Source organism: Theobroma umbraticum, unplaced genomic scaffold (assembly GCF_002168275.2).
Source record: "Theobroma umbraticum cultivar Fairchild unplaced genomic scaffold, ASM216827v3 scaffold_44.0, whole genome shotgun sequence".
In the NCBI taxonomy this organism is placed as follows: Eukaryota; Viridiplantae; Streptophyta; class Magnoliopsida; order Malvales; family Malvaceae; genus Theobroma; species Theobroma umbraticum.
In genome coordinates this window covers 9194989-9207080 of record NW_018397255.1, presented here as the reverse complement: position 1 = coordinate 9207080, position 12092 = coordinate 9194989, and the positions used below count along the sequence as shown (strand labels likewise).

The window sequence follows — 12092 nt, the reverse complement described above, 5'->3', positions numbered from 1 at the left end:
GGCCCACTTTCACTAACTTTTGAATTTTTCTTCCTGTTGTAACTTGTAATGGATGCAACCAATCCAACACCAAATGGATCCAAAGTACAAAAGGTTAACAGTTACGTCTTCTAGATTGGATATCATCATTCTATAATTCCTTTATAAATTATCAAGGTCCAGATTTCATATTTTAATTTCATCTGTGATTCCAAACCATGATTAATGTTTCTGTCAGTTTCCTTTTTCAATATCACTGCTGGAGTTGTACGGTTAAGCAGTAAAATGTAATGGCAAAATTTGAATTGGACGCCACTGGATGAGGAGGTGGACATGAATGTCCACATGAAATTTATGATTATTAATCTTACATAATTATTTATTTTTTGCGGAAGTAATAGGTGAAGTGGACGGTATGGAAATATTCAAGATAATATTAAAATGTTGTCAAATAATTTTTGAAAACAAAAATAATAATGGATGGAAAGAAAGAGTTAGTCTAAAGTGGGACCATTAATCTAAGACTAGACAAACCAACTGGGAGGGATTCGGTCCACATGAGAAAAGCCAACGGAGTCAACCCGTTAGCATCGGTCCGAGTACGAGCCAATCCTACGGGGTTTAATAATAAGCCATAAAAAGAATACATCGGGGCCTTCCCACTTTCCACATCAATCACCGTTGACTCATATACCTTTTTCCATTGCGCCGGGCCAATCTGGGCGGTGAATTTTTAGAACGCGTCAATCTCCAATCTCTACTTTCTTTTCTTTTTCTTCATTTTTTTTTTTTTAGTTTTTACAAAGGAAAATGAAATCAAACCACTTTCCCCTCCTCTCCTCTGTTTGGGCCTTGCTTTGGGCCCAGTCTTTCATCACGTGGGCTCCACTTCTTTGCCATCTGTCTCTTTTACCGTCACCGAAGCGTAGTCGTCAGATTCGGCTATGAGGGAGGGGCAGCCTCCTCCCTAAATATTGACCAGATTTGCACGTGAATTGTGATTTTGCCAATACCCATTAATTACAAACAACAAAACAAATAGCCTACTAATATAACACTGATCCCAGTAATTCAGGAACTGAAAACCATGGTAGAAAGACAACTAATTAAATAAATATTTATCATTTTTAAAATGATTTTTTTAATTACAAATTTAAGTTTTCTTGGGTGGAAGTGGGGAAAGCAAAGGGACCATATTCTTTTATTAGTTTCTTTTTAGATTAGTATTTCTCAAAAAAAAAAAAAACAAATCATTACACAAAATTCTCATCTATTTGTCTTAACTTTGTTTCCTCAAAGGAATAAAGGTAAATAATGAAAAATAAAACAAAATTATTGAATCCATAAAAATGTAAGATCGATTTAAATATAATTATTTCGTACATTTCTTTATTTTTTTTATTAATATTATAAAATTGTAATTTACATATTATAAGATATGTTATATGAGGGAAAACAAGGCAAGCCTTGCTTTAAAGGAAATTAAACTAAATTATGAAAAAGAAAAGTATTGAAAATATAGGATAAAAAAAATTAAGGAAAGAGAGTTGAAAATCGAAAATGTAGGTAATATTAGATTGGAGTAGAGGTATTTCTAATCTAAAACTATATAAAAAAAAAGAAAGAAGGAAAGAAAGAAAAGAAACATTGAACACAAATCACACACTAGTGTTTTTACTAGTATATTTACTACTGTTTGGTCTTCTTCTAAAGTCCCAACTCCCCTTTTGTTGCCGAGTCCATTGCACCGTTTAAAGAATTCTCTCCGCCTCATCTCTCTCTCTCTTGATTTATGGCCGAAGGCAGTGGACTCTCCATTGATTTAGATCCCAATTCCTTCTTTCTTCACAAGCCAACTGTCCTCAATTCTTTCCCTGAAGAAACTAAAGACAACAATATTGTTAACAACAAGAATTCCAAGCGCAGCAGCAAAGTCTTTTTCCCTACTACTCCTCTCATGGATGCCACAACAGCAAGCAGGTCTTCTCCACCCACCATTCAGTTCCCTGTTAACCTCAACTGCTCCCTTGATCAACACACTTCTCTTCCCTCCGATGATCATAAACGCACGGTCATGGGAGAGATGGACTTTTTCGCACAAAAGAATAATAAACTTGTTGATGCTGATGATGATGGTGATGCCAATCCCATCCACACCTCCGATGCCGACGTCAAAGGCTCCACCGAGCGAACTGCTCTTGAGCTTAACGTTAACGTGAGCTCATTACCCTTTATTTCTTTTTGCAAGTTTTTTCATTAGTTTGATTTGTATATTTGGGATTAGAATAATTATTGAATTTTTTTCTCCTTAATTTTCAGACTGGTCTGAATCTGTTAACTACAAACACTAGCAGCGATCAATCAACAGTGGATGACGGGATATCCTCAAACATGGAAGATAAAAGAGCTAAAAGAGCTAAAAATGAGGTGACCATTCAATTTAAAATTGGAAAATTTATGCGATTTTGTTTGTGTTTAAATTCATGTTTTTACTGTGCCATTGCTTTTTGTCCAGCTAGCTGTTTTACAAGCTGAGCTGGAACGAATGATGGAGGAGAATCAACGGTTAAGGGAGACGTTAAGCCAGGTAACTAGCAACTACAACGCAGTACAGATGCATCTGGTCACCCTGATGCAGCAACAGCATGATGGAAAAGCTGAAAAAGCTGAAGAACAAGATCCGATGATGGAGGAAAAATCAGAACAAAAGAAACCAAATGGAGGAGTAATAGTGCCAAGACAGTTTATGGATCTTGGTCTAGCCGCTGCTGCTGCAGCTGATGCTGATGAACCTTCGCTGTCTTCGTCCGAAGGGAGGAGTCACGACCGCTCAGGATCGCCTCATAATAACACGGAGGTAGCTTCCAAGGAATTTGGATTGAGGAAGAGTGGAAATAGTGAAGAAGGGAGGGGAACCGGCAGAGAGGATAGCCCGGATCAGGGATCCCAAGGTTGGGGTGCTAATAAGGTTCCAAGATTTAATTCTTCAAAAAATGTTGATCAAACTGAGGCTACCATGAGGAAGGCACGAGTTTCTGTTAGAGCTAGATCAGAGGCGCCTATGGTGTGTGACTTGATTGAACTGAATTGAATCGAATTATGTGACTTTAAAATTCATGATTTTGTTTTTATGTCTTGTTCTGAGTTAAAATTGATTGGATTATGCTTCCTTTCTTCTTTTTGTGAAAAGATCACTGATGGATGCCAATGGAGAAAGTATGGACAGAAAATGGCCAAGGGAAATCCATGTCCTCGAGCATATTATCGATGTACCATGGCTGCTGGTTGCCCAGTTAGAAAACAGGTACTCCAATGGTTGTTCTTCAAACTCTTTTTTTTTTTCTTTTTTGGGACTTCTAGCCAATTCTAGCATCACTTTCAAGATTCGTATAACCGGTATTTCACATTAGTTCGAAACGTCAAATTCATTTGCAATGTTTTTTCTTAAGGAGCAGGTAACCTGTGCCTTTCAAGGGGATTGCTAAAGGTTTTGCATTAAATATTAAACATGAAAAGTTTGTTGTACTTGTAATTTTAAATGATGCATTGAAATTCAATCAATATCACAGAGACCAGTCCAGGAGGACTTGTATTACGTTATCGGAGAAATTTGTTTGATAATCAATTTTAAAAAATTAATTTTTTTTTTTAATATTAACTTGAATATTCTGAATGTTAAAGGTACAAAGATGTGCAGAAGATCGAACAATCCTCATCACCACATATGAAGGCAATCACAACCACCCTTTGCCTCCAGCTGCAATGGCAATGGCATCCACCACCTCATCGGCAGCACGAATGCTACTATCAGGTTCCATGTCCAGTGCTGATGGATTAATGAACTCGAATTTCCTCACAAGAACTCTCCTGCCATGCTCCTCTAGCATGGCTACGATATCAGCTTCAGCCCCATTCCCCACCGTCACCTTGGACCTAACACAGACCCCAAGCCCTTTACAATTCCCAAGGCTACCAGGACAATTCCAGGTCCCATTTCCAAATCCACCGCACAATCTTGCCAACTCCCCAGCTGCATTGCTGCCTCAAATTTTTGGTCAGGCACTTTACAACCAATCCAAATTTTCTGGTCTCCAGATGTCTCAGGATATGGAACAGCCTCAATCGGGTCAGCAACTCCCACAGGGCCAGCAAAATTCACTGGCTGATACTGTAAGCGCAGCCACTGCTGCCATTGCAGCTGACCCTAACTTCACCGCAGCTCTAGCAGCAGCAATCACCTCTATTATTGGGAGTTCTCACCCCAACAACGTTCCTAATAATAATGCCACCAACTTCACATCTGCCACCAACAGCAGTGGCAATGTCACCACTACTAGCAACAGCAACAGCAATGGCAACAATAAAATCAGCAATTCCAGTTTTGCTGCAAATTAGAAGAAATTAAGATCATAACCTTCTGTTCTTTATTTTTTTGGAGGAAGAAGGGCACTTTTTTCTTTTATTCCTTTCTTTTTGATCAGGGAAAAACTGCAAATTATACATATGTCTAGCTATTTTGCTTTTTGAGGATGGGGTAGAAGTAAACCATCAGATTTTGGGTATTCTTTTGTTAGCTGAATAACTTTGTTCCAACTTGTATGTCAATGTAAAGTCAAGAAAAAGATTAAAAAAGAGATTTAAAGAGAAAGGGAAGAACAAACACTGATTATATTATTACTACTTAGTAGTACTTATTATTGCTCGTATGGATCCGGAAATGAAAGGATGGGTGTTCAACTTTCTATCCAGTTGTTTGTTCTCAATTGCTGTTTGTATCTTTTCTTTAGATGAAGACAAACTCATGAAGAGAAAAGAAGGCAACGTTCAATTTAATTCGTTCTTGGGGTTACGTGTATTGGATGGTATTGGAAGAAAAGAAGTCAAGAAATCCGTCTCCAAGTGTTTAAAATAAAGGCGGGGTTTGTTTGACACGTAAAACAAAAGACCAACAGAGCTTTTTGCTTGTCACGTTTCGATGATGTTCTATTTCTTAGGCCACTTGGGGTTTTATAGCAGATAGAAAAAGACTTGCTGGAGATGACGCCCATTCACGTTCGAAATCAAAGTCTTTAAAAGAGAATATGGTTATCGGTGCATTTGCCTCGAGATTGAACGTCACGAGCAAGTTACCTATACGAAGGGCTAGCTCTTATTTCTCCATCGTCAAAGTCATGGTTTTCATTTTACCCTTTTTTGTTTGGCAAATAAGATTTCTATTGCTCTATCAAAGGGGACCGGGAAAAAGAATAGAATATATATTTCATGGCCGCTAGGTTTGTTAAAAAGGGAAGAAAAACGAGAGACATACTTGGCGTTTCAATGACCATGGTTGATTCACGCGTTTTGCATGCATATGCATTTCATCATATTCATGGTTGGCCTCTTTGTTCCCAAAGTCATTTCTTCTAGGAGGAGCAGCGTCGTAGTCCTTCTGTATAAGCAAGTCGAGAGGCTTAGTCAATAATCAAAATAAAAATTTTCAAAAAATTAAATGATTAAATGGATAATTTACTTTCAGTTAGAGGAGAAGAAAAGTTTAGGTAAGTTTTAAAGGTAAAAAAAAAAACCGAAAGTAGGAGAGTTTGGAGATTAGACTCCATTTTAGAGCATCCAGATTGTACCAAACTTTGTGATCAGTTGGTAGATTCAGCTCTTATGTACGGTTAGTGGCCTCGATTGATATTGTATTTAAATTTTAACTATGTTTGGGTTTTTTGGTATAATTATGGTTATAATTTGGAATCTTTTAAACACATTAATAAAACTTTCTTTAATTATTTTTTGAAAATTGATTTTATTGACCTCAAAATCAAGATCCCATGTGAAGTCTCTAGTCTAGTTGGTCAAAAACTCTCATGGCACTAAAACCCGGTTTGAGAAGAGAACTTGTACAAGAACCTTACAGCTGCCACTCACAAAAATTAGTGGCTAATGAAAACAAAGCAAAGGAGAAGTTACAGACGTTTATAAACAGGGAGGCATTACAAGAAGTCTAACCAACAAAAGTGGTGCTAGGTCCAAACTAAAGTGGCACACAATAGACGATTAACAAGATCAAACTCCACAATACCAAACGAGGTGGAAGATTCGAATAAAATGCTTCAGAGACAGCACAGGGATGAAACCAAGAGCCACAACCCCAACCTTGACACTGTTGAGACCTCCCAAGTGTCAAATTTTAGAAGATCACTAGAGACTCCTACATCAACCTCTCAAACTCCATCACTGCAGTAGATCATCATCACAAAAACTCGAGAGCAAACAATAAGTAGCAGAGGAGAAAAACACATCCCCGTAACATGAAGTACTAGTAGGAGGTAGCATCAACAAGATTAAAAACCCTCATCATCATCCCAACCTTGCCTTCCAAAGCATGAGAACCACATCAAAGGCAAGAAACCACAGGCAGAAACCTCAAAACAAAAAAACATAATAGAATATAAAAAAAGAAATAAATAATAAAATAATTTGATTGCCATTTTAATCGGAGCTGATATTTATTGGGCCCATACAAAAAGTAAGAGGTGTCCAAAACCCAACAAAATGTTGGGTTGGGTGCTAGGGCCGCAGGCAGCTTGAGCCTGAGATTCATCCCAAAATCACATCAATCACCGATAGAAAAAAGATCAGCGGGTGAAATTCTCAGTTCGATTAAGTCTCTTTCAGTGGACCGGTAGTTGAGCAGCGACCAGTAGCAGTGTTAACTCGTCTACCCCTATGCAACCAACAATGAACAGCCACGTCGTTCTAAGTGGGGTCTACTGAAAAGCAGAAACATATTTTTTTTGAATTAAAAAGCAGAAACATTTAATACCGTTCGATTGAAGAACTCTGCGTCAGATTAGCGGTTGAGACGAAGAAAATACGTACTCCTTGAAGATAAAACAAAGATTCTATTATTCCTTGCTCCGATTTCTTTTGATCTTGAGACTCAGTCTTTGTCTCCTTCTCTTCGTTTTCCCCCTTTCTGTCTCTCTTTTTAGCATCGATTTTCCTGGTATGTTATTTTTCGAACTATATATAATATATATTTTTTCGCTTAGATTATCTTTTAGAAAATCATATGCTAATTATTTTCTAGAAATTTCAGAGTTGTTAGTAAACTTTGTAATGTTTCTGTTTGATTGTCTGGAAAGTGTGGAAACGAAGAGGAATTTTGAAAAAGAAGAAGGATCGCATGATATACTTTTAGTTTTCTCTTTCTTTATGTAATCTGAGAGACAAATGAGCAAATGTTAAGGCTGTGACTTTTCCTTGTATGTTATGTTTTAGTTGTTGACTTAAGGGGAAATGGAGAAGGGAAATATTTCAGCTCTGTTTAGTTGTTGCTTTTGTTAATTTGTTTGTGTCTTTCTTAAGGATTGCTAAAAAGTCAAAATAAAGAATAAAAAGAAAAATTAATTTTGATGAAAAAATTAGCAAATAGTTAGGATGTAACAGCTTTTCAAGTATGTTGTTTCTTATAAGGGAAAAATCATGGATTTGCTTATTGGCAGAAGTTCAATTTTTAATGTTTAATTCCTCAAAATGTTAGTAGTGTTTGCTTTTGTATGCAAACGCTATTTTTACTTCTCGCTTTGAGGAGCAAAATGTAAGTAGCAAAAGTGACATTTAAATGGAGTTTTAGATGAACCACTCAACCTAAATGCTTATGATTATTTATAGGTAAAGGTCACACAAATAGTTTCACTTTTGAGATTGAAAGCTTCACTGAGCACAATCTAACCTGCACCTTGGAATCAAAACATTTAAGAGATTCAAACGAATCCTTAGATTCTAACTTACAAAAATTTTCTCATCAGCTGAGAATAAGGTTTATCGTGTTATGTAGCTTCAGCTGGCTTTTGTGAGTTATATCTACATTAAAAATAGTTGAATTTTTGCTTTGCAGCAGCATAGATGGGTACCAAATTCAATGCCATTCGGGTTGCACTTCTCCTTGTGCTCCTTCTGTCTCCTGTAGTATTTTCTGTGCCAAATGAAGGAATGGTCAGAATTGGATTGATAAAGAAGAAACTTGATCAAATCAACAGGGTTGCTGGAGACATTGACTCTAAGGAAGGGAAACTGTCAAGGACTCCTTTAAGGAAGTGTCATCTCCAAGGAAATCTTGGGGCTTCTGATGACTCTGAAATTGTTGCACTAAAGAACTACATGGATGCTCAGTATTTTGGAGAGATTGGAATCGGCACACCTTCACAGACGTTCACTGTGATATTTGACACAGGAAGTTCCAATCTTTGGGTCCCTTCTTCAAAGTGCTATTTCTCTGTAAGTTCCAAATCTTGTTCTTCTTTGTTTATATATTTTTTGGGTGGGAGTGAGCCTTTCTTTCTATCTTAATTCACCAAATTTTATTGTGTGCCCTAAATCCTAAACCCTAACCCAAACAAGTGTGAAAATATCTTTAAAACCCATTAACCTCTATTTTGAGATGCAGAAGAGTACCAGATGGGAGATGTTGAAAGTAAGAATATTTACGGTTTTGCATTTGGATGCAGGTTGCTTGTTATTTTCACTCCAAGTACAAGTCCAGTCAGTCTAGTACCTACCAAAAGAATGGTATGTTTATCTACACTGGAGGCCTGCAAATGGGATTATTCAGGCAATATCTGCTTGAACTTATTTATTTAAACTTTTATGAAGTTGGAATTCTTATTGAGCTTAAACATTTGAGACTGAGTTTGGTTAGTTAAGAAAATCTCAAGTTGTTCTCAAATAATTTATTAAAATAGTATGAGCTGAAGATCATTTCGGAACTTTGAATTTTGTTATGAGTTTGATCTCATCTTATAAGTGGTTTATAGCATACTCCAAGCTTGTATATGAGTTCAAACTTGAACTAGATAATCATAATTAAAGACCTAAAATCTCAGAAAAAATTTCTTACATTTCCTGATTAAGAAGTTGCAATTAGATTCAGAAGATTTATGCAAATATTAAAATTAGCAAGTATTATGAGTAAATGTAAGAAATATTATGGTTGACCAGTTAAAGCTCTTATAAAATTTGCTATCTAGTTAAAGCTCTTCAGATTTGTTTTCTAAATTTCAATCAGCTTTGTTCACACGCTTAATATAACACGCTCAGCACTTTTGTTCCTAAGCTAAGTTAATTAGTTGTAATTTTTTTTCAACTCTTGTAAAATAAAATTACAAGTATTTAAATCAAAGTGCTTTTTGAGCAAACTCATAAGCAATTTTTGTTTGCCTGTAACCTTATATATTGCATGTAATATTGATTCGTATGCACATTAATGAAAACTTCATGGTCATTTTCCCATGACTGATATATGCCTGTTCTATATGAATAAAATAGACTTATGGCTAAAAGAAACCTACAAGACGAGTTCCAAGTATGAAAGCATGGAAATAGTGTTCAATCCATCCTTAAGTCATTATTTAGAGCATCTGTTAGTGAATTAACTTTTAGAAACACCAGAAACAGAGTTTTAAAATCATCTATTCCCGAACCACCTAACACGTCTTGACTCTTACAATAGTTGCTGTTTCATTTTTTTGCAGGGACGTCTGCTGCAATCCAATATGGAACAGGAGCAATTTCAGGTTTTTTTAGCCAGGATGCTGTCAAAGTCGGTGATCTTGTTGTGAATAATCAGGTAGTCCAAGTGCTATATTCACTGTGGTGGTCTTTAATTTGGTACCCTTTTTAGAATTCCCTTTATTAATTCCACTAATGCCAGGATTTTATCGAGGCAACCAGAGAGCCTGGCATCACATTCTTGGCTGCCAAGTTTGATGGCATATTTGGCCTTGGATTTCAAGAGATCTCAGTTGGGGGTGCTGTGCCTGTCTGGTAAATCTTTTGTGTCTATGCCTTCAACATAATAGGAAATAGGAATTACTTTCAGGATAACCACTTCAAATTGCTCATTGTCTGCAAATAACATTGTCTATGGTTGAAATTGGTTTTTCTGTTTCCTATAATTTTTTTAAATCAATATACCTGCAATACTTGTAGGTACAATATGGTTAATCAAGGCCTTGTTAAGGAACCAGTTTTTTCATTTTGGTTGAACCGCAAAATTGAAGGTGAAGAAGGAGGAGAAATTGTGTTTGGCGGAATTGATTCTAATCATTATAAAGGAGAGCACACATATGTTCCAGTGACTCAAAAAGGCTACTGGCAGGTTGGAGATGCAATTGGTTATACAGCCGGTTTCTACAATGGTTGACATAACTTCACTTCTGTTCTGATTTGTTTGTCTGTTTTGCCTACTTGCAGTTTGATATGGGTGATGTTCTGGTTGGAGGTGCAACAACTGGTACCCACACATAACTTGTTTTAAATCTTTCTTATGTGGACAAATACATCAAACCTCAATTGGTTTTGCCAATTTGTTGCCTATGGTATTGAGACATGAACATACCTTTTTTCAGGATTCTGTTCCAGTGGTTGTGCAGCAATTGCTGATTCTGGAACTTCTTTGCTGGCAGGCCCCACGGTAAAGGACAATCACTTTTCAATTTTTCTAATCTTTTTCTTGTAATGGAGGAGAAATTCCAAAGTAATCTGAGTGTATGAACTAGATACGATTCGACAACACTGCCTCTGGAAAAATAAATAGCTCATATATGATTTCTATGCATTGCTTGATCTCTTGAAGCTCTCTATTGTTTCCTTTCTGGAGCAGTTTTACAGTGATGCTGAAAGGCTTTGCCTCAGCAATATGTGGGTACAGGGTCCTCCTACCTGTATGATATAGAGTTGCCAATGGTTTTATTTTGGGTGAATTTGGCACATTTAGGTATTTTTCTAGAAATAGACGACCATTTTCCTCCTCCTTCACCCACCACTCCCCTCCCCTTATCCAAAAGAGCAAAAAAAAAAAAAAAAGAATCTTCTGTTTTATTCAAAATGGGCCTATCTTAGCAAAGCAACCTGCAGGCTTTGAACTCCCTGCATTAGCCTTGTCCTTTCTATCTTTTGATGTATCTATGCAAATTTTGATACATCAGATGTTTGCTAGAAAGTGATCCAAAACAATCAACTTACACCTGTCTTACCATTTGAACGTGTTATCTTTTTGAAATTCATCTTCTATTGCTTGGACATAGCTTTACCTTGCTATAATTTTGCTATTGTGTGGTGGTACAAAAGTAGCAGATTTTAATTGATATAATAATATCATTTCCACATTTGCAGACTATCATTACTCAAATTAATCATGCCATTGGGGCTTCTGGTGTTGTTAGCCAAGAATGCAAGACCATGGTTTCACAATATGGGAAAACGATACTGGAACTGCTGGTGTCTGAGGTGAGTTGTTTCTCCTTTCTTTCGCTTTTGTAATTTTGTGCAGATCACACCCTTCTCTTGAAGAGAAATGAAACTTTTCCCCCCTACTGTCTATCCTTTGCAACCAATGCAAAAACCTTTGAGATTGAGTTAATCAAACTGCTCAGAAATAAGATACATTCTATAGATCAATTTTATTCTTTGCACAGTTCTTCACCTTGTAACTCCTTGCAAGCTACTGATAGCTGCTTTGATTATCGGTGTTTTACAGACACAACCACAAAAGATCTGCTCTCAAATTGGTTTCTGTACTTTTGATGGGACTCGAGGTGTCAGGTCAGATTTAACCTGCCTTCTTATTGCTATTACTGTTAAAAATGTGGTACAACTACAAAGATATATCTTCTGACATCTAAAATTTAATCAATTAATATCTGTACAGTGCACGAATTGAGAGTGTAGCAGATGAGATCATGGCCAAATCTTCTGATGGTGTCCATGATGCTATGTGTACTGCTTGTGAGATGGCTGTGGTCTGGATGCAAAATAAGCTCAGGAGAAATGAGACAGAAGATCAGATCTTGGATTATGTGAATGAGGTGAATTATCATTCTTATGCATCTTGGAAAATTGCCTTACTGTATGCTTATTCTGCTGTTGTAACTGCAGCTTTGTGAAAGACTGCCCAGTCCAAATGGAGAATCAGTAGTTGACTGTAGCAGTCTTTCTTCCATGCCCGGTGTTTCATTTACTATTGGTGGTAAAGTTTTTGACCTGGCACCTGAGGAGGTATAGTTCTGTCAAAAGCATTTTGGTTTCATATGGTTGATAATTTTGGTTTTTCATGCAATTCA

General features: G+C 36.7%; 2 protein-coding genes across 3 annotated transcripts in view; both read left to right on the top strand.

The window, feature by feature from the left end:
* The first annotated feature begins 1613 nt into the window (after positions 1 to 1613).
* Positions 1614 to 4669, top strand: LOC110409760 (putative WRKY transcription factor 31). Its single transcript, XM_021419218.2, has 5 exons — positions 1614 to 2194; positions 2299 to 2406; positions 2495 to 3043; positions 3170 to 3283; positions 3661 to 4669. The coding sequence occupies exons 1-5, from the start codon at positions 1772 to 1774 to the stop codon at positions 4372 to 4374; spliced, it is 1908 nt and encodes a 635-aa protein (XP_021274893.1). The 5' UTR covers positions 1614 to 1771; the 3' UTR covers positions 4375 to 4669.
* A 2124-nt stretch (positions 4670 to 6793) lies between these two features.
* The window catches only part of LOC110409761 (aspartic proteinase A1-like), a 6585-nt gene continuing 1286 nt past the window's right edge, over positions 6794 to 12092 (top strand). Inside the window, exons 1-12 of one of the 2 annotated variants that reach the window (XM_021419220.2) lie at positions 6794 to 6976; positions 7874 to 8250; positions 8481 to 8541; positions 9504 to 9598; positions 9683 to 9795; positions 9961 to 10129; positions 10225 to 10264; positions 10380 to 10444; positions 11146 to 11259; positions 11510 to 11574; positions 11681 to 11837; positions 11908 to 12027. In XM_021419220.2, coding sequence (XP_021274895.1) covers positions 7879 to 8250; positions 8481 to 8541; positions 9504 to 9598; positions 9683 to 9795; positions 9961 to 10129; positions 10225 to 10264; positions 10380 to 10444; positions 11146 to 11259; positions 11510 to 11574; positions 11681 to 11837; positions 11908 to 12027 — 1371 coding nt within the window. In that variant the 5' untranslated portion in view covers positions 6794 to 6976; positions 7874 to 7878. Of the gene's footprint in view, positions 6977 to 7870; positions 8251 to 8480; positions 8542 to 9503; positions 9599 to 9682; positions 9796 to 9960; positions 10130 to 10224; positions 10265 to 10379; positions 10445 to 11145; positions 11260 to 11509; positions 11575 to 11680; positions 11838 to 11907; positions 12028 to 12092 lie in introns of both variants that reach the window. The other variant, XM_021419219.2, reaches the window with a different exon arrangement.